At 46.1% G+C, this 22,008-nt stretch overlaps 1 protein-coding gene across 1 annotated transcript in view; it reads left to right on the top strand.

Annotated features, from left to right (window-relative positions):
• The first annotated feature begins 4,596 nt into the window (after positions 1-4,596).
• Positions 4,597-22,008, top strand: part of LOC106593452 (intersectin-2) — an 82,961-nt gene continuing 65,549 nt past the window's right edge. Inside the window, exons 1-5 of the mRNA XM_045695265.2 lie at positions 4,597-10,953; positions 16,003-16,095; positions 18,263-18,326; positions 18,899-19,074; positions 19,756-19,917. Coding sequence (XP_045551221.2) covers positions 10,926-10,953; positions 16,003-16,095; positions 18,263-18,326; positions 18,899-19,074; positions 19,756-19,917 — 523 coding nt within the window. The 5' untranslated portion in view covers positions 4,597-10,925. The remainder of the gene's footprint in view (positions 10,954-16,002; positions 16,096-18,262; positions 18,327-18,898; positions 19,075-19,755; positions 19,918-22,008) is intronic.

Genomic DNA, 22,008 nt, shown 5'->3' with positions numbered 1-22,008 from the left:
AAATACACATATTACATACACACATAAATACACACATTACATACACACATAAATACATAAATAAATACATGGAGGACCACACATTCTCCCGCCAGGTTAGTTTTTTATAAATCCCATAGTTTGCTTAGAAAGTGGTCTTCTTTGTATAAATGTTTATAAATGAGGCCCCTGGTCAGTAATTGGGGAGTCCAGTGGATTTTGATTGTCCTTTATAGCATTTTCTAGTCCATTCAACTTCTTGTGAATTTGGCATTGTTCTGCGTTTGTGTCAATTTGAAAGGTGTTGTAGAGTGTTTTAAAATGGGTTGTCCATATGTCACCATTTTGTATCGCTAATTCCTCTTGTTTCGATTTTTTTAGTTTTTTCCAATTTTGCCAGTTGTTTGTGTTTATGGACTCCTCAATTAGTGTCAGCTGCTTGCTGTTGTACTGTGCTTTTTTGGTTCTGAGTGTACGTTTATAGAGTTTTAAAGTCTCAGAGTAATGAGACTTTTCACAATAATGAGTCTCTCTCTTTCTCTCTCTCAGCTTTCTCTCTCTCAGCTGTCTCTCTCAGCTGTCTCTCTCTCAGCTGTCTCTCTCTCAGCTGTCTCTCTCTCAGCTATCTCAGCTGTCTCTCTCTCAGCTGTCTCTCTCTCAGCTGTCTCTCTCTCAGCTGTCTCTCTCTCAGCTGTCTCAGCTGTCTCTCTCTCTGTCTCAGCTGTCTCTCTCTCTGTCTCAGCTGTCTCTCTCTCTCACCTGTCTCTCTCTCTCTCTGTCTCACCTGTCTCTATCTCTCTGTCTCACCTGTCTCTCTCTCTCTCTCTCTCTCTCAGCTGTGTCTCTCTCTCTCTCTCTCTCTCAGCTGTCTCTCTCTCTCAGCTGTCTCTCTCTCTGTCTCAGCTGTCTCTCTCTCTGTCTCAGCTCTCAATTAATTTTTTTTTATTGTCATGACGTAACACTGTACATATTGCCAAAGCTTACTTTGAATATTTACAAGCTCTCTCTCTCTGTCTCAGTGCTCTCTCTCTCTCTCTCTCTCTCTCTCTCTCTCTCTCTCTCTCTCTCTCTCTCTCTCTCCAGCTCTCTCTCTCTTTCTCAGCGCTCTCTCTCTCTCAGCTCTTTCTCGCTCAGCTCTCTCTCTTTCTGTCTCTCTCTCAGCTCTCGCTCAGCTCTCTCTCTCTCTTTCTCTCTCTTTCTCAGCTCTTATTTTATTTTTATTTTTATTTCACCTTTATTTAACCAGGTAGGCTAGTTGAGAACAAGTTCTCATTTACAACTGCGACCTGGCCAAGATAAAGCACAGCAATTCGATACATACAACAACACAGAGTTACACATGGAATAAACAAACATACAGTCAATAGTACAGTAGAACAAAAGAAAACAAAAAGTCTATATACAGTGAGTGCAAATGAGGTAAGTTAAGGCAATAAATAGGCCATGGTGGCGAAGTAATTACAATATAGCAATTAAACACTGGAATGGTAGATGTGCAAAAGATAAATGTGCAAGTAGAGATACTGGGGTGCAAAGGAGCAAGATAAATAAATACAGTATGGGGATGAGGTAGGTAGATAGATGGGCTGTTTACAGATGGGCTATGTATAGGTGCAGTGATCTGTGAGCTGCACTGACAGCTGGTGCTTAAAGCTAGTGAGGGAGATATGAGTCTCCAGCTTCAGCGATTTTTGCAGTTCGTTCCAGTCATTGGCAGCAGAGAACTGGAAGGAAATACGACCAAAGGAGGAATTGGCGTTGGCGGTGACCAGTGAGATATACCTGCTGGAGCTCGTGCTATGGGTGGGTGCTGCTATGGTGACCAGTGAGCTGAGGTAAGGCGGGGCTTTACCTAGCAGAGACTTGAAGATAACCTGTAGCCAGTGGGTTTAGAGATGAGTATGAAGCGAGGGCCAGCCAACGAGAGCGTTCAGGTCGCAGTGGTGGCTTTGGTGACAAAACGGATGGCACTGTGATAGACTGCATCCAGTTTGTTGAGTAGAGTGTTGGAGGCTATTTTATAGATGACATCACCGAAGTCGAGGATCGGTAGGATGCTCAGTTTTACGAGGGTATGTTTGGCAGCATGAGTGAAGGATGCTTTGTTGCGATATAGGAAGCCGATTCTAGATTTAATTTTGGATTGGAGATGCTTAATGTGAGTCTGGAAGGAGAGTTTACAGTCTAACCAGACACCTAGGTATTTGTAGTTCTCCATGTATTCTAAGTCAAAACCGTCCAGAGTAGTGATGCTGGACAGGTGGGCAGGTGCGGCAGTGATCGATTGAATAGCATGCATTTAGTTTTATTTGCGTTTAAGAGCAGTTGGAGGCCACGGAAGGAGAGTTGTATGGCATTGAAGCTCGTCTGGAGGTTAGTTAACACAGTGTCCAAAGAGGGGCCAGAAGTATACAGAATGGTGTCATCTGCGTAGAGGTGGATCAGAGAATCACCAGCAGCAAGGGCAACATCATTGATGTATACAGAGAAGAGAGTCAGCCCGAGAATTGAACCCTGTGGCACACCCATAGAGACTGCCAGAGGTCCGGACAACAGGCTCTCCAATTTGACACACTGAACTCTATCAGAGAAGTAGTTGGTAAACCAGGCGAGGCAATCATTTGAGAAACCAAGGCTGTCGAGTCTGCCAATAAGAATGTGGTGATTGACAGAGTCGAAAGCCTTGGCCAGGTCGATGAATACGGCTGCACAGTAATGTCTCTTATCGATGGCGGTTATGATGTAGTTTAAGACCTTGAGTGTGGCTGAGGTGCACCCATGACCAGCTCTGAAACCAGATTGCATAGCAGAGAAGGTACGGTGGAATTCGAAATGGTCAGTAATCTGTTTGTTAACCTCTTGGGGCTAGGTGGGACGCTAGCGTGCCACCCGTGGTGCACTCCATCAACAGCAGGTGCATTTCAAGAGCGGCAAATTTGAATCCAAATAAATGTCAAAATTCAAATTTTTCAAAAATACAACTATTTTACACCATTTGAAAGATAAACATCTCCTTAATCTAACCACGTTTTACGATTTCAAAAAGGTTTTACGGCGAAAGCATAAATTTAGAGTATGTTAGGACAGTACATTTACAAGAGTTGTGTGTAATGTTTTGTCAAGTCAAAGACAGGGTCACCAAAACCATAAAACCAGCTAAAATGATGCACTAACCTTTTACAATCTCCATCAGATGACACTCCTAGGACATTATGTTAGACAATGCATGCATTTTTAGTTCTATCAAGTTCATATTTATATCCAAAAACAGCGTTTTACTATGGCATTGATGTTGAGGAAATCGTTTCCCTCCAATAACCGGCAGTCAAGTCAGCGTCACAAATTAAATAATTAAAATTAGAAAACATTGGTAAAATATTATATTGTCATTTAAAGAATTATAGATTTACATCTCTTGAACGCAATCAACTTGCCAGATTTAAAAATAATCATACTGGGAAATCACACTTTGCAATAATCTGAGCACTGCGCCCAGAAAAATACGCGTTGCGATACAGACTAGACGTCATGTTGGGGAGATCTAAAATCGAAAATACTATGTAAATAATCCATTACCTTTGATTCTCTTCATCAGATGTCACTTCCAGGTATCACAGGTCCATAACGAATGTAGTTTTGTTCAAAAAAGCTCATCATTTATGTCCAAAAATCTCCGTCTCGTTAGCACATGATGTAAGCCAGCCGGACTTCTCGTCATGAACGAGGGGAAAAAATATATTTCCGTTCGTTCAAACATGTCAAACGTTGTATAGCATAAATCATTAGGGCCTTTTTTAACCAGAACATGAATAATATTCAAGGTGGACGAATGCATACTCTTTTATAACGTATTGGAACGAGGGTACCCAACATGAACTCGCACGCCAGGTGTCTAATGGGACATCATCGTTCCATGGCTCTTGTTCGGTCAGATCTCCCTCCAGAAGACTCAAAACACTTTGTAAAGGCTGGTGACATCTAGTGGAAGCAATAGGAAGTGCCAAAATATTCCTAAGCCCCTGTGTTTTTCAATGGGATAGGTTTAAAGTCAATACAACACATCAGGTATCCACTTCCTGTCAGAAAATGTCTCAGGGTTTTGCCTGCCAAATGAGTTCTGTTATACTCACAGACACCATTCAAACAGTTTTAGAAACTTTAGAGTGTTTTCTATCCATATATAATAAGTATATGCATATTCTAGTTACTGGGTAGGATTAGTAACCAGATTAAATCGGGTACATTTTTTTTATCCAGACGTGCAAATGCTGCCCCCTAGCCCCAACAGGTTAACTTGGCTTTCGAAGACCTTAGAAAGACAGGGTAGGATAGATATAGGTCTGTAGCAGTTTGGGTGTAGAGTGTCACCCCCTTTGAAGAGGGGGATGACCACGGCAGCTTTCCAGTCTTTGGGAATCTCAGACGATACGAAAGAGTTTGAACAGGCTAGTAATAAGGGTTGCATCAATTTCGGCAGATAATTTTAGAAAGAGAGGGTCCAGATTGTCTAGCCCGGCTGATTTGTATGGGTCCAGATTTTGCAGCTCTTTCAGAACATCAGCTATCTGGATTTGGGTGAAGGAGAAATGGTGGAGACTTTGGCGGGTTTCTGTGGAGGGTGCCGGGCAGTTGACCGGGGTAGGGGTAGCCAGGTGGAAAGCATGGCCGGCTGTAGAGAAATGCTTATTGAAATTCTCAATTATAGTGGATTTATCGGTGGTAACAGTGTTTCCTAGCCTCAGAGCAGTGGACAGCTGGGAGGAGGTGCTCTTATTCTCCATGGACTTTACAGTGTCCAATAACTTTTTTGAGTTTGTACTACAGGATGCAAATTTCTGTTTGAAAAGCTAGCCTTAGCTTTCCTAACTGCCTGTGTATATTTGTTCCTAACTTCCCTGAAAAGTTGCATATCATGGGGGCTATTTGATGCTAATGCAGAACGCCACAGGATGTTTTTGTGCTGGTCAAGGGCAGACAGGTCTGGAGTGAACCAAGGACTATATCTATTCCTGGTTGTACATTTATTTGAGTGGGGCATGCTTATTTAAGATGGTGAGGAAGGCACTTTTAAAGAATAGCCAGGCATCATCTACTGATGGGATGAGGTCAATGTCATTCCAGGATACCCCAGCCAGGTCGATTTAGAAAGGCCTGCTCACAGAAGTGTTTTAAGGAGCACTTGACAGTGATGAGGGGTGGTCGTTTGGTCGCAGACCCATTACGGATGCAGGCAATGAGGCAGTGATCGCTGAGATCTTGATTGAAAACAGCAGAGGTGTATTTGGAGGGCGAGTTAGTTAGGACAACATCTATGAGGGTTCCCGTGTTTATGGATTTGTGGTTGTACCTGGTAGGTTCATTGATAATTTGTGTGAGATTGAGGGCTTCAAGCTTAGATTGTAGGATGGCCGGGGTGTTAAGCATGTCCCAGTTTAGGTCACCTAGTAGCACGAGCTCAGAAGATAGATGGGGGGCAATCAATTCACATATGGTATCGAGGGCACAGCTGGGCGCAGAGGGAGGTCTATAGCAAGCGGCAACATTGAGAGACTTGTTTCTGGAAAGGTGAATTTTTAGAAGTAGAAGCTCGAATTGTTTGGGTCCAGACTTGTATAGTAATACAGAACTCTGCAGGCTATCTTTGCAGTAGATTGCAACACCGCCCCCTTTGGCAGTTCTATCTTGGCGGAAAATGTTATAGTTAGCGGTGGAGATTTCAGGGTTTTTGGTGGTTTTCCAAAGCCAGGATTCAGACACGGCTAAGACATCCGGGTTGGCAGAGTGTGCTAAAGCAGTGAGTAAAACAAACTGAGGGAGTAGGCTTCTAATGTTAACATGCATGAAATAAAGGCTTTTACGGTTACAGAAGTCAACAAATGAGAGCACCTGGGGAGTGGGAGTGGAGCTAGGCACTGCAGGACCTGGATTAACCTCCACATCACCAGAGGAACAGATGAGAAGTAGGATAAGGGTACGGCTAAAGGCTATACGAACTGACCATCTACCACGTTCGGAACAGAGACTAAAAGGAGCAGGTTTCTGGGCACGATAGCATAGATTCAAGGCATAGTGTACAGACAAAGGTAAGGTAGGATGTGAGTACATTGGAGGTAAACCTAGACATTGAGTAATGATGAGAGATATAGTCTCTAGAGACGTTTAAACCAGGTGGTGTCATCGCATATGTAGGAGGTGGAACAACATGGTTGGTTAAGGCATATTGAGCAGGGCTAGAGGCTCTACAGTGAAATAAGACAGTAATCACTAACCAGGACAGTAATGGATGAGGCATATTGATATTAGAGACGGGCATGCGTAGCCAAGTGAACATATGGGTCCAGTGAGTGGTTTGGCTGACTGGGGACACGGCGATTCAGACAGTTAGTAGGTTGGGGCTAAACAACCTAGCAGTTAGCAGACCGGGGCTGACAAGCTAGCAGTTAGCAGACCGGGTTAGCAAGCAAGCAGTTGGCAGACCGGGGCTAGCAGTTAGGAGACCGGGGCAGGCAAGCTAGCAGTTTAACAGACCGGGGCAAGCATGCTAGCAGTTAACAGACCGGGGCTAGCAAGTTAGCTTTTGGGGGACGTCGCGATGGGGGTATGTCTGTTTTTGCCTCTTCGTGCGGTGACCTCAATAGATCAGTCGTGGAATTATTAGGGTTCCAAGTAGCTCTAGGTAGCTAGCAGGCCGCGGTTAGCAGAATGGGCCTTCAGCGGACGTCGCCCTTGAGGGGCCTGTTGGAATCCTCGGGCAGATTATGTCGGTATTCCAGTCGTAGAGGATCGTCGGGGTTCCGTGCCCCGTACCGGCAGTAGAAGGGGTTAGGATATTGTAGCCCAGGAGTGGGCTTCGGTGGTAGCACAGGAGCCCTGGCCGAGCTAGCTTCAGGCTAATTGGTGCTTGCTCCGGGATGGAAACGCTAGCCAGGAGTAGTCACCCGGGATTGCGGTTAGCTAGATCCAGATGAAAATGTTTAGAATTTGCGGTAGGAATCCGGGGATATGGGGGGAAAAAAATAAAAATAATAATAGGTCCGTTATGTTCTGGTTTGAGTCACGTTGTTTGAACTGGCGAGAGCTTTCCGAGCTAAAGGTTAGCTGATGACCGCTAGCAATGGTTTGCTGACTGATAGCTGGTAGGTAGTTAGCTGGCTAGCTTCAGTTGAGGGATTCCAGATCTGAAGTAAATAGAAATACTTTAGAAAAAAAACAGATCCACGCCACATTGGGTGAGGCGGGTTGCAGGAGAGTATTTAGAAGTTGAGCTTTAGGAAAATATTTTTTGAAGATATGCGAAGAAAAAGATGTAAAAAGATGTATACAAGGGACACAACAGGACAATGACGTCTGACTGCTACGCCATCTTGGATTCAAGAATCTATCTCGCTCCGTCTCAGCTCTCTCTCGTTCCGTCTCAGCTCTCTCCCGCTCTGTCTCAGCTCTCTCCCGCTCTGTCTCAGCTCTCTCCCGCTCTGTCTCAGCTCTCTCCCGCTCTGTCTCAGCTCTCTCCCGCTCTGTCTCAGCTCTCTCCCGCTCTGTCTCAGCTCTCTCCCGCTCCGTCTCAGCTCTCTCCCGCTCCGTCTCAGCTCTCGTCTCGCTCCGTCTCCCGCTCCGTCTCAGCTCTCTCTCGCTCCGTCTCAGCTCTCTCTCGCTCCGTCTCAGCTCTCTCTCTCTCCGTCTCAGCTCTCTCTCGCTCCGTCTCAGCTCTCTCTCGCTCCGTCTCAGCTCTCTCTCGCTCCGTCTCAGCTCTCTCCCGCTCCGTCTCAGCTCTCTCTGCCTCTGTCTTAGCTCTGTCTCAGGGAGGGAGGATAGAGTAGAGTAAAGGAGACTGGAGACGCCATAGCTTCTCTGTTCCCCTCTTCTCTCTCACAGCCGTGGCTACAGCTTCTTTTCCATGGCCTGTCCTCTTCTTCTTCATACATCTCATTTATCCAAAGCCTTCCTTTAGGTCTCATAAGAGCTTCTCATTGGATGGTTCTGTGATGTATGAGGAGGAGAACAGAACAGAGAGCTTTCGGCAGGCAGTTAAGAGGCTTTTCTCTCTACAGATTCAGGCTTAGTTGGTTAGTTATCCGTGATTGGCTGAAAAAGAGAGTTGGTCATGTCCATAGGGTTTCCACTGTTTCTGTGAAAGCATCAATCCCAGTCTCTGGTGTAGCCATGTTGTGGTCACTGATATTCTGTATTAACCCATTAACTGTCTCTTCTTGAAAAACATGTTGAACAATTATTTCACTTTATACTAATAACAACTCAAATGAAATAGATTTTTTTCCGAACTGACAGAGTAATACCAGATGGTTGAGAAGTCAAGAGGAACCTAGAACCCAGGAACTAGAACCCAGGAACCTAGAACCCAGGAACTCGAACCCAGAAACTACAACCCAGGAACTAGAACCCAGCCAGCAATACTATATTAGAATGGCAATTTGCATAGCATTTTTACTAATTTCAGCAATTTTGCATTTACTTTTATTTTATAAAAATGTATTTTGACACAGCTAGCGACTGGAACGAGCTGCAACAAACACTCAAACTGGACAGTTTTATCTCCATCTCTTCATTAAAAGACTCAATCATGGACACTCTTACTGACAGTTGTGGCTGCTTCGCGTGATGTATTGTTGTCTCTATCTTCTTGCCCTTTGTGCTGTTGGTTGTCCCCAATAATGTTTGTACCATGTTTTGTGCTGCTGCCATGTTGTGCTGCTACCATGTTGTGGTTCTACCGTGTTGTGCTGCTGCAATGTTGTGTTGCTACCATGCTGTGTTGTCATGTGTTGCTGCCATGCTGTGTTGTCTTAGGTCTCTCTTGTCATGATGTGTGTTTTGTCTTATATTTTTATTGAATTTATTTATCTTTAATCCCAGCCCCCGTCCCTGCAAGAGGCCATTTTGGTAGGCCATCATTGTAAAAAATAAGTTGTTATTTTAACTGACTTGCCTAGTTAAATAAAGAAAAATATATTCTTAATTACATTCCTTTACTTTAGATTTTGTATATTGTTAGATAGTACTGCACTGTTGGAGCTAGAAACACAAGCATTTCGCTACACCCGCAATAACATCTGCTAACCATGTGACCAATAACATCTGCTAACCACGTGTATGGACCAATAACATCTGCTAACCATGTGACCAATAACATCTGCTAACCATGTGACCAATAACATCTGCTAACCATGTGACCAATAACATCTGCTAACCATGTGACCAATAACATCTGCTAACCATGTGACCAATAGCATCTGCTAACCATGTGACCAATAACATCTGCTAACCATGTGTATGTGACCAATAACATCTGCTAACCGTGTGTATGGACCAATAACATCTGCTAACCGTGTGTATGTGACCAATAACATCTGCTAACCATGTGTGTGACCAATAACATCTGCTAACCATGTGACCAATAACATCTGCTAACCATGTGTATGTGACCAATAACATCTGCTAACCATGTGACCAATAACATCTGCTAAACACGTGTACAGTTGAAGTTTACATACACTTAGGTTGGAGTCATTAAAACTTGTTTTTCAACCCCTCCACACATTTCTTGTTTACAAACTATAGTTTTGGCAAGTCGGTTAGGACATCTACTTTGTGCATGGCGCAAGTCATTTTTCAACAATTGTTTCCAGACAGATTATTTCACTTATAATTCATTGTATCACAATTCCAGTGGGTCAGAAGTTTACATACACTAAGTTGACTGTGCAATTTAACAGCTTGGAAAATTCCAGAAAATTATGTTATGGCTTTAGAAGCGCCTGATAGGGTAATTGACATAATTTGAGTCAATTAGAGGTGTACCTGTGGATGTATGTCAAGGCCTACCTTCAAACTCAGTGCCTCTTTGCTTGACATATTGGGAAAATCAAAAGAAATCAGCCAAGACCTCAGAAAAACAATTATAGACCTCTGCAAGAAGGGGGAAGCTTGTGTGGGCAGAACTGAAAAAGCGTGTGCGTGCAAGGAGGCCTACAAACCTGACTCAGTTCCACCAGCTCTGTCAGGTGCAATGGGCCAAAATTCACCCAACTTATTGTGGGAAGCTTGTGGAAGGCTACCCAAAATGTTTGACCAAAGTTAAACAATTTAAAGGCAATGCTACCAAATACTAATCGAGTGCATGTAAACTTCTGACCCACTGGGAATGTGATGAAAGAAATAAAAGCTGAAATAAATCATTCTCTCTACTATTATTCTGACATTTCACATTCTTAAAATGTAAGTGGTGATTCTAACTGACCTAAGACAGGGGATTTTTACTTTTTACTAGGATTAAATGTCAGGAATTGTGAAAAACTGAGTTTTTAAATATATTTGGCTAAGGTGTATGTAATGGAATGTTATAAACAGACTTAGTTTCTATCGTGCAACAGCCCAAGCCCTCTACTTGATCTGAAAACTGAAGGGGGGGTCTATTCAAGTTAATGGAATTCACATTAGAATTCCAAACCACCTAGGAACCCAGACAGACCAAGCCCCTCTCAGGTAATACCTCCCATCCTCTCTAATCATTATCATAGTACTGTTGTCTATACGGCCAGGGGTGTTGTCAGTTGTCATCTTGTCTTCTACCCATTCGTTTGAACTCCGCTCTTAGATCTGCTTTTGTTAGCTCAAAAGAGAAGGCCTCTGTGGTCTGCTGACCCAGTGTTTTTTAGTGCTAAGAGGCTGCTGAACATTTTGCAGCCGCGACCCAGTGACGGCACGGGGCCGGAGATAATTGGCTGCTTTTCAGATCCTGTCAGGGTGTTGATCAGCTCTATAAAATCCTGTTTCATCATCTCTGATTTACCCTTTTTTTGTTGTTGATGGCATTTGATCCCACATGCACTACGACAGCAACAGCTCTTGGCTGATGATGTAGGACGGACGGAAGAAATCCTGTGATATCCTTCATCGAAGCCCCCTCCCCAGGAAGCACAGGATAGAGGATGAAGGAGCAGGAATCTCTGGAAGCAGGTGGGTGAAACTGGTTGGTCAATAGGATGGGATCACCCAAAGCCATTTCAGACCCATTCACCAAAGACCACTGCCTTACGCTTGGCTTACGGTGTGTGACGTACCTCCACTGGGATAAAAAGCCTTGCTCATAAAAAGCCTTGCTGCTTTTATTCTTCAAGGGGGGGGGGGAATTACGGGTGAGACACTTAATGTCTTAGAGTGGGACCTATCCAGGATACGCTGCAATGTCGTCTCAATAAGCTGCCAGTTTCCACATCGTAGGAAAGCAGCTCCTACATGGGATGAAACGTTCATAGTCTCTGGAGGTGGTTACTGCCAGTTTCCCCGGTGTGGCAGAAAGTGGTAGACGCCATTTTGGAAAAACTCAGTTCAAATCCATGCAAATAAGATAGGTTGGTGAGGAATCAGTTTAAAGTCAATCAATCCAGACAGTGCCATAGTAAATTAGATTGAATCACACAGTTTGTAGGATTATCATAGTTGTAGGCAGCAAGCCAGAACCACAGACTAGAACCCAGCCAGCACTAGGACCCACAATAAACCCAACCACAGACTAGAACCCAGCCAGCACTAGGACCCACAATAAACCCAACCACAGACTAGAACTCAGCCAGCACTTGGTACCACAATAAACCCAACCACAGACTAGAACCCAGCCAGCACTAGGACCCACAAATAAACCCAACCACAGACTATAACCCAGCCAGCACTAGGACCCACAATAAACCCAACCACAGACTAGAACCCAGCCAGCACTAGGACCCACATTAAACCCAACCACAGACTAGAACCCAGCCAGCACTAAGACCCACAATAAACACAACCACAGACTATAACCCAGCCAGCACTAAGACCCACAATAAACCCAACCATAGACTAGAACCCAGCCAGAACTAGGACCCACAATACACCCAACCACAGTCTAGAACCCAGCCAGCACTAGGACCCACAATAAACCCAACCACAGACTAGAACCCAACCAGCACTAAGACCCACAATAAACCCAACCACAGACTAGAACCCAGCCAGCACTAGGACCCACAATAAACCCAACCACAGACTGGAACCCAGCCAGCACTAGGACCCACAATAAACCCAACCACAGACTAGAACCCAGCCAGCACTCAGACCCACAATAAACACAACCACAGACTAGAACCCAGCCAGCACTAAGACCCACAATAAACACAACGAAGCTCACAAAACTAGCCAGCATAACAACAGCAAGGAGAGAGCGGTGACTTACTCAATGTGATTAAATGCTGGGGCCCATCAAAACAGCAATGCAACAGAGGCCGAGTTACCAGTATGATAGCCAGGAGAGAAACACCTTGGAGGGGAGGTAGTTTCCAGTACAGGCCGGTGGAAAGCCAGGAGAGAAGCACCTTGGAGGGGAGGTAGTTCCCAGTACAGGCCGGTGGAAAGCCAGGAGAGAAGCACCTTGGAGGGGAGGTAGTTCCCAGTACAGGCCGGTGGAAAGCCAGGAGAGAAGCACCTTTGGAGGGGAGGTAGTCTCCAGTACAGGCCGGTGGAAAGCCAGGACAGAAGCACCTTGGAGGGGAGGTAGTTCCCAGTACAGGCCGGTGGAAAGCCAGGAGAGAAGCACCTTTGGAGGGGAGGTAGTTCCCAGTACAGGCCGGTGGAAAGCCGGGAGGGTGGCAAGCGCTACACCGGGCAGCGGGAGAGTCCAAAAGACTACGGTCAAGTGGAATTCAAGTTTGGCAGTTGTCCAAAAACAGCCAAGGCACAATGTCAAGTGGAAGGACGAAAACAGCAGTAGGCAAGTGTCTGCTCAGATAATGCCCTAGTGCCAACAGCATGCTTTGTTTAACGCCAGTGACAAGTCTTTGGTAAAAATTGAAAAGAGTAGATGGCTGCCCTGGAGCCTTAACAGTTAACAGGTTCATGTTCATCAATCCATGGAGCCTTAACATTTTTACATTTTAGTCATTTAGCAGATGCTCTTATCCAGAGCGACTTACAGTAGTGAATGCATACATTTTTATTTATTTTTTGTCTTTTTTTTTATTTATTTAAAAAATACAAAAATTGTACTGCCCCCCCGTGGGAATCGAACCCACAACCCTGGCATTGCACACACCATGCTGGCATTGCAAACACCATGCTCTACCAACTGAGCAGTTCTAACAGTCAGTTTCTTAACAGGTGAATGTTTATCCATAATTGGAAGAAGCAATTTCATAAATTCATTAAGAGCAGCGTCTGAATGCTCCTCATTAATCACATCAGACCAACAAATATTTTTATCATCCACATAAGAGTCACAGCTAAATATTTTGTATGATTTCTTATACAGTATTTTAGGCCCAGCTGTTGGAACTTTGGCTTTCCTGGATATAGCCACTATATTGTGATCACTGTATCCAATGGGTACAGATACAGCTTCAGAACAAAGTTCTACAGTATTAGTAAAAATGTGATCAATACATGTGGATGATCTTAGTGTTTGTAAACACATTGGTAGGTTGATTTAATAACCTGAACACATCACAAAGCCAATGGGAAGGGAATATCTCCACACAGACAATCCATACTTCACAACAGTCCACAGCCTCCCCGTACTTCACAACAGTCCACAGCCTCCCCATACTTCACAACAGTCCACAGCCTCTCCGTACTTCACAACAGTCCACAGCCTCCCCGTACTTCACAACAGTCCACAGCCTCTCCGTACTTCACAACAGTTCACAGCCTCCCCGTACTTCACAACAGTCCACAGCCTCCCCGTACTTCACAACAGTCCACAGCCTCCCCGTACTTCACAACAGTCCACAGCCTCCCCGTACTTCACAACAGTCCACAGGCTCCCCGTACTTCACAACAGTCCACAGCCTCCCCGTACTTCACAACAGTCCACAGCCTCCCCGTACTTCACAACAGTCCACAGCCTCTCCGTATTTCAACAGTCCACAGCCTCCCCGTACTTCACAACAGTCCACAGCCTCCCCGTACTTCACAACAGTCCACAGCCTCTCCGTACTTCACAACAGTCCACAGCCTCCCCGTACTTCACAACAGTCCACAGCCTCCCCATACTTCACAACAGTCCACAGCCTCCCCGTACTTCACAACAGTCCACAGCCTCCCCGTACTTCACAACAGTCCAAAGCCTCCCCGTACTTCACAACAGTCCACAGCCTCCCCGTACTTCACAACAGTCCACAGCCTCCCCGTACTTCACAACAGTCCACAGCCTCCCCGTACTTCACAACAGTCCACAGCCTCCCCGTACACAGATAAGGAGCAGTAGTAACCTAACTGACCAGTTTACAGCAGCACAAACAGCTGGGACCAGGCACTGGAGTAGACAACCCAATATACACAACTCTTAAAGAGGAGCAGAAATTTCCATCAGGGTCTGAGATATATTTCCTGTAGTTGGTGAATATATTTCCCATCCACTCGGTCGTCTACAGTAAAGTCTGGAAATAGACCTCATAATGGATTATTGCTGTCTGGATCAATTAGTGATGCCTGATCCTGTCTGCCTCCCATATGGTTCCCTATGCCCTATGTAGGGCCCATAGGGAATAGGGTGCACTAATTTGGTCCAGGCCTATAGGGAATAGGGTGCACTACTTTTGTCCAGGGCCTATAGGGAATAGGTTGCACTACTTTGGTCCAGGGCCTATAGGGAATAGGGTGCACTACTTTGGCCCAGGCCCATAGGGAATAGGGTGCACTATTTTGGTCCAGGGCCCATAGGGAATAGGGTGCCCTACTTTGGCCCAGGCCCATAGGGAATCATGGATTATTGCTGTCTGGATCAATTAGTGATGCCTGATCCTGTCTGCCTCCCATATGGTTCCCTATGCCCTATGTAGGGCCCATAGGGAATAGGGTGCACTACTTTGGTCCAGGCCTATAGAGAATAGGGTGCACTACTTTTGTCCAGGGCCTATAGGGAATAGGGTGCACTACTTTGGTCCAGGGCCTATAGGGAATAGGGTGCACTACTTTGGCCCAGGCCCATAGGGAATAGGGTGCACTACTTTGGTCCAGGCCCATAGGGAATAGGGTGCCCTACTTTGGTCCAGGCCTATAGGGAATAGGGCGCACTACTTTGGTCCAGGCCTATAGGGAATAGGGTGCACTACTTTGGTCCAGAGCCTATAGGGAATAGGGTCCACTACTTTGGCCCAGGCCTATAGGGAATAGGGTGCCATCTGATCCCCACCACAGTAATGTACATCTCACTTTACCAATCTAATACTTAAAAATAAATACACATTGTCTTCATATGGACCATTAGTAATTGATTATATATTATTTAAGATTGTTCTGATATATTCATTTTCTACTCCCCTGCCCTCTGTCCCTCCTTCCCCTTCCCCTCTCCCTCCCTCTCTCCCTGTCCTTCCGCTCTATCTCTCTCTCTCTCTCTCTCTCTCTCTCTCTCTCTCTCTCCTCGTCCCTCTCTCTCTCTCCCCGTCCCTCTCTCTCTCTCTCTCTCTCTCTCTCCTCGTCCCTCTCTCTCCTCGTCCCTCTCTCTCTCTCTCTCTCCCCGTCCCTCTCTCCCTCTCTCCCCGTCCCTCTCTCCATCTCTCCCTGTCCCTCTCTCCCCGTCCCCCCCCCTCTCTCCCCGTCCCTCTCTCCCCGTCCCTCTCTCTCTCCCCGTCCCTCTCTCTCTCCCTGTCCCCCTCTCTCCCCGTCCCCCTCTCTCTCCTCGTCCCTCTCTCTCTCTCTCCTCGTCCCTTTCTCTCTCTCTCTCCTCGTCCCTCTCTCTCTCTCTCTCCCCGTCCCTCTCTCTCTCTCTCCCCGTCCCTCTCTCCCCGTCCCTCTCTCCCCGTCCCCCTCTCTCTCCCTGTCCCCCTCTCTCTCCCCGTCCCCCTCTCTCTCCCCGTCCCCCTCTCTCTCCCCGTCCCTCTCTCTCTCCCCGTCCCTCTCTATCTCCCCGTCCCCCTCTCTCTCCCAGTCCCTCTCTCCCTCTCTCCCCGTCCCTCTCTCTCTCCCTGTCCCCCTCTCTCCCCGTCCCCCTCTCTCTCCCCGTCCCCCTCTCCCTCTCCCTCCCTCCGGTCTCTATAGATGCAGTCAGCATGTGGAACATCAGTCCAGAGGAGAGGCTGAAACATGATAAACAGTTTAACTCTCTAACACCTGTCCTGGGATACATATCGGGTGAGTCTCCAACCTGACCTAACCTAACCTGACCTAACGTGTGTGTGTGTGTGTGTGTGTGTGTGTGTGTGTGTGTGTGTGTGTGTGTGTGTGTGTGTGTGTGTGTGTGTGTGTGTGTGTGTGTGTGTGTGTGTGTGTGTGTGTGTGTGTGTGTGTGTGTGTGTGTGTGTGTGTGTGTGTGTGTGTATCTACAGTGAGGGAAAAAAGTATTTGATCCCCTGCTGATTTTGTACGTTTGCCCACTGAAAAATAAATGATCAGTCTATAATTTTAATGGTAGGTTTATTTGAACAGTGAGAGACAGAATAACAACCAAAAAATCCAGAAAAACGCATGTCAAAAATGTTATAAAATGAGTTGCATTTTAATGAGGGAAATAAGTATTTGACCCCTCTGCAAAACATGACTTAGTACTTGGTGGAAAAACCCTTGTTGGCAATCAGAGGTCAGACGTTTCATGTAGTTGGCCACCAGGTTTGCACACATCTCAGGAGGGATTTTGTCCCACTCCTCTTTGCAGATCTTCTCCAAGACATTAAGGTTTCGAGGCTGACGTTTGGCAACTCGAACCTTCAGCTCCCTCCACAGATTTTCTATGGTATTAAGGTCTGAAGACTGGCTAGGCCACTCCAGGACCATAATGTGCTTCTTCTTGAGCCACTCCTTTGTTGCCTTGGCCGTGTGTTTTGGGTCATTGTCATGCTGGAATACCCATCCACGACCCATTTTCAATGCCCTGGCTGAGGGAAGGAGGTTCTCACCCAAGATTTGATGGTACATGGCCCCGTCCATTGTCCCTTTGATGCGGTGAAGTTGTCCTGTTCCCTTAGCAGAAAAACACCCCCAAAGCATAATGTTTCCACCTCCATGTTTGACAGTGGGGATGGTGTTCTTGGAGTCATAGGCAGAATTTCTCCTCCTCCAAACACGGCGAGTTGAGTTGATGCCATAGAGCTCCGTTTTGGTCTCATCTGACCACAACACTTTCACCCAGTTGTCCTCTGAATCATTCAGATGTTCATTGGCAAACTTCAGATGGGCATGTATATGTGCTTTCTTGAGCAGGGGGACCTTGCGGGTGCTGCAGGATTTCAGTCCTTCATGGCGTAGTGTGTTACCAATTGTTTTCTTGGTGACTATGGTCCCAGCTGCCTTGAGATCATTGACAAGATACTCCCGTGTAGTTCTGGGCTGATTCCTCACCGTTCTCATGATCATTGCAACTCCATGAGGTGAGATCTTGCATGGAGCCCCAGGCCGAGGGAGATTGACAGTTCTTTTGTGTTTCTTCCATTTGCGAATAATCGCTCCAACTCTTGTCACCTTCTCACCAAGCTGCTTGCCGATGGTCTTGTAGCCCATTCCAGCCTTGTGTAGCTCTACAATCTTGTCCCTGACATCCTTGGAGAGCTCTTTGGTCTTGGCCATGGTGGAGAGTTTGGAATCTGATTGATTGATTGCTTCTGTGGACAGGTGTCTTTTTTACAGGTAACAAGCTGCGGTTAGGAGCACTCCCTTTAAGAGTGTGCTCCTAATCTCAGCTCATTACCTGTATAAAAGACACCTGGGAGCCAGAAATCTTTCTGATTGAGAGGGGGTCAAATACTTATTTCCCTAATTAAAATGCAAATCAATTTATAACATTTTTGACATGCGTTTTTCTGGATATTTTTGTTGTTATTCTGTCTCTCACTGTTGAAATAAACCTATCATTACAATTATAGACTGATAATTTATTTGTCAGTGGGTAAACGTACAAAATCAGCAGGGGATCAAATACTTTTTTCCCTCACTGTAACAGGTGTGTTTGTGTGTGTATATATGTATCTACCAGGTGTGTGTGTGTGTGTGTGTGTGTGTGTGTGTGTGTGTGTGTGTGTGTGTGTGTGTGTGTGTGTGTGTGTGTGTGTGTGTGTGTGTGTGTGTGTGTGTGTGTGTGTCTAACAGGTGTGTGTGTATCTGTATCTAACAGGTGTGTGTGTGTGTGTGTGTGTGTGTGTGTGTGTGTGTGTGTGTGTGTGTGTGTGTGTGTGTGTCTAACAGGTGTGTGAGTGTGTGTGATATTGAGTGTGTGTGTGTGATATTGAGTGTGTGTGTGTGTGTCTAACAGGTGTTTGTGTGTGAGTGTGTGTGTGTGTGTCTAACAGGTGTGTGTTGTGTTGTGTAGGTGAACAGGCGAGTCAGTTCTTCCTCCAGTCTGGCCTTCCTCCTCCAGTCCTGGCTGAGATCTGGTGAGACAACACAGACCCCTCCCTGGGTGGAAACACTGTCCTGTCGTTAGAGAGGATCTATACTAAATCAGTGTATAACTTCCCCCTCTCTCCCCTCTCTCTCTCTCCCTCTCTCTCTCTTTCTCCCCCTCTCTCTCTCTTCCCCCTCACTTCCTCTCTTTCTCCCCCTCTCTCTCTTCCCCCTCACTCCCTCTTTTTCTCTCTCCCTCTCTCTCTTCCCCCTCGCTCCCTCTTTCTCGCTCTCCCTTTCCTCCCCCTCTCTCCCTCTTTTTCTCTCTCCCCACTCTCTCGCTCTCCTCTCTCTCCCTCTCTTTCTCCCCCCTCTATCTCCCCCCTCTCTCTCCCTCTTTATCCCCCCTTCTTACCCTCGTTCTCTCCCCCCTCTCTCTCTCCCCTCTCTCCCCGCTCTCTCTCTCTCCCCCTCTATCTCTCCCCTCGCTCCCTCTTTCTCTCTCTCCCTGCTGTCTCTCCCCCCTCGCTCCCTCTTTCTCTCTCTCCCCCCTCTATCTCTCACCTCTTTTTCTCCTCCCCCATCTCTCCCCCCTCTCTCCCTCTTTCTCTCCTCCCCCCAGGTCCCTAGCTGATATGGGTAGTGATGGGAGAATGGACCAACTAGAGTTCTCTATCGCCATGAAGCTGATTAAACTGAGGCTGCAAGGGCGGGGCCTTCCCCCCTCTCTACCAATCAGCATGAAGCAGCCACCCACTGCCACGCCCACCTCCATTATGAAGTCATCAGCATGCTTCGGTAGGGCCAGACGGATGGTGACCTCAGTGATCAGGGCATGTATTCATAAAGAGTCTCAGTAGGAGTGTTGATCTAGGATCAGGTCATAAAGAGTCTCTGTAGGAGTGCTGATATAGGATCAGGTCATAAAGAGTCTCAGTAGGAGTGGTGATATAGGATCAGGTCATAAAGAGTCTCAGTAGGAGTGTTGATATAGGATCAGGTCATAAAGCGTCTCAGTAGGAGTGCTGATCTAGGATCAGGTCATACAGAGTCTCAGTAGGAGTGCTGATCTAGGATCAGGTCATACAGAGTCTCAGTAGGAGTGGTGATATAGGATCAGGTCATACAGAGTCTCAGTAGGAGTGGTGATATAGGATCAGGTCATAAAGAGTCTCCCAGTAGGAGTGCTGATCTAGGATCAGGTCATACAGAGTCTCAGTAGGAGTGGTGATATAAGATCAGGTCATAAAGAGTCTCCCAGTAGGAGTGGTGATATAGGATCAGGTCATACAGAGTCTCAGTAGGAGTGGTGATATCGGATCAGGTCATACAGAGTCTCAATAGGAGTGGTGATCTAGGATCAGGTCCCCTCTCTTATTCGTTATGATGTAAAACGGATCCTAGATCACCAGTCCTACTCTGAGATGTTTTGAGAATATGTGGGACAGTGGGATAATGTCATTCTCTCTACCTCCACAGGTATGGGCTCGATGCCAAATTTGTTTGTCGGCATGCCCGTCCTGACCCCGATGCCCCTTAACCCCACCCTGACCTCAGTGCCCTCCCTGGTTCCCATGACGATGCCCCTGGCCAATGGCAACTCCAGCATCCTCAACCCATCTCCATTTAGCACCACTCCAGGTAATATAGTGCAAAATAATACCTACCTACACAGGGCTTTGAAATAATCAATTCCAATTTAAAAAGGGGAAGGGGTTAAAAGTCAGTTTGGCATTTTTGGCAAAGGACATAGTATTTGACGTATAGTTTTCTAGTTCTGGGTCTCAGCCACAAGTTATTCATTGTATCATACAGTGAAATGTGAAGGGGTTATGTATGGTGTTATACAGTCCAGTAAAGTAGGGAGGGGTTATGTATGGTGTTATACAGTTCAGTAAAGTAGGGAGGGGTTATGTATGGTGTTATACAGTTCAGTAAAGTAGGGAGGGGTTATGTATGGTGTTATACAGTCCAGTAAAGTAGGGAGGGGTTATGTATGGTGTTATACAGTCCAGTAAAGTAGGGAGGGGTTATGTATGGTGTTATACAGTTCAGTAAAGTAGGGAGGGGGTTATGTATGGTGTTATACAGTTCAGTAAAGTAGGGAGGGGGTTATGTATGGTGTTATACAGTCCAGTAAAGTAGGGAGGGGTTATGTATGGTGTTATACAGTCCAGTAAAGTAGGGAGGGGTTATGTATGGTGTTATACAGTTCAGTAAAGTAGGGAGGGGGTTATGTATGGTGTTATACAGTCCAGTAAAGTAGGGAGGGGTTATGTATGGTGTGATACAGTTTAGTAAAGTAGGGAGGTGTTATGTATGGTGTTATACAGTCCAGTAAAATAGGGCGGGGTTATGTATGGTGTTATACAGTCCAGTAAAGTAGGGAGGGGTTATGTATGCATCATTGGTACTGGTTATGCATACATTATGTCTCTTGGGTTGTATGTGTCTATCTGGGATGTAATCAGACCTGACATACAGTGCATTCGTAAAGTATTCAGACCCCTTGGCTTTCTCCACATTTTGTTACGTTACAGCCATATTCTGAAATGGATTTAATACACATTTTTCCTCATCAATCTACACACAATATCCCATAATGACAAAGCAAAAACAGGTTTTTAGAAACTTTTGCAAATGTATGAAAAATAGAAAACAGAAAATACCTTAATTATGTTCATATTTAGACCCTTTGCTATGACACTTGAAATTGGGCTCAGGTGCATCCTGTTTCCATTGATCATTCTTGAGATGTTTCTACAACTTGATTGGAGTCCATCTGTGGTAAATTCAATTGATTGGACATGATTTGGAAAAGCACACACCTGTCTATATAAGGTCCCACATTTGAGCTCAAAGGGTCTCAATACTTATGAAAATAAGTAATTTATGTTTTTTTATTTTTAATACATTTGTAAAAAATTTTGAAAAACGTTTTTTGCTTTGTTATAATGGGGTCTTGTGTGTAGATTACTGAGGAAAAAAACAAATGTTATTCATTTTAGAATAAGTCTGTAATGTAATAAAATGTGGAAAAAGTAATGGGGTCTGAATACTTTCTGAAGGCACTGTAGAAGCATAGAGCTGAGACAGCGGAGGCAGAGCGAGACAGCGGAGGCAGAGCGGAGACAGCGGAGGCAGAGCGAGACAGCGGAGGCAGAGCTGAGACAGCGGAGGCAGAGCGGAGACAGCGGAGGCAGAGCGGAGACAGCGGAGACAGCGGAGGCAGAGTGAGACAGAGGAGGCAGAGCGAGATAGCGGAGGCAGAGCTGAGACAGCGGAGGCAGAGAGAGACAGCGGAGGCAGAGAGAGACAGCGGAGGCAGAGAGAGACAGTGGAGGCAGAGCGGAGACAGGGGAGGCAGAGCGAGACAGCGGAGGCAGAGCGAGACAGCGGGGGCAGAGCGAGACAGCGGAGGCAGAGAGAGACAGCGGAGGCAGAGAGAGACAGCGGAGGCAGAGCTGAGACAGCGGAGGCAGAGCTGAGACAGCGGAGGCAGAGCTGAGACAGCGGAGGCAGAGAGGAGACAGCGGAGACAGAGAGAGACAGCGGAGGCAGACTGTATATATGTACTAAAATCCTTCTTTAACCTGTCTCCTCCCCTACATCTACACTGATTGAAGTGGATCTAACAGGTGGCATCAATAAGGGATCATATCTTTCACCTGGATTCACCTGGTCAGTCTGTCATGGAAAGAGCAGGTGTTCCTAATGTTTTGTACAATCAGT

The sequence above is a fragment of the Salmo salar genome, chromosome 15 (genome assembly GCF_965601325.2).
Source record: "Salmo salar chromosome 15, fSalSal1, whole genome shotgun sequence".
NCBI classification, from domain to species: domain Eukaryota; kingdom Metazoa; phylum Chordata; class Actinopteri; order Salmoniformes; family Salmonidae; genus Salmo; species Salmo salar.
Note: the sequence above shows the minus strand (reverse complement) of the source record. Positions and strands in the feature narration are given on the sequence as shown.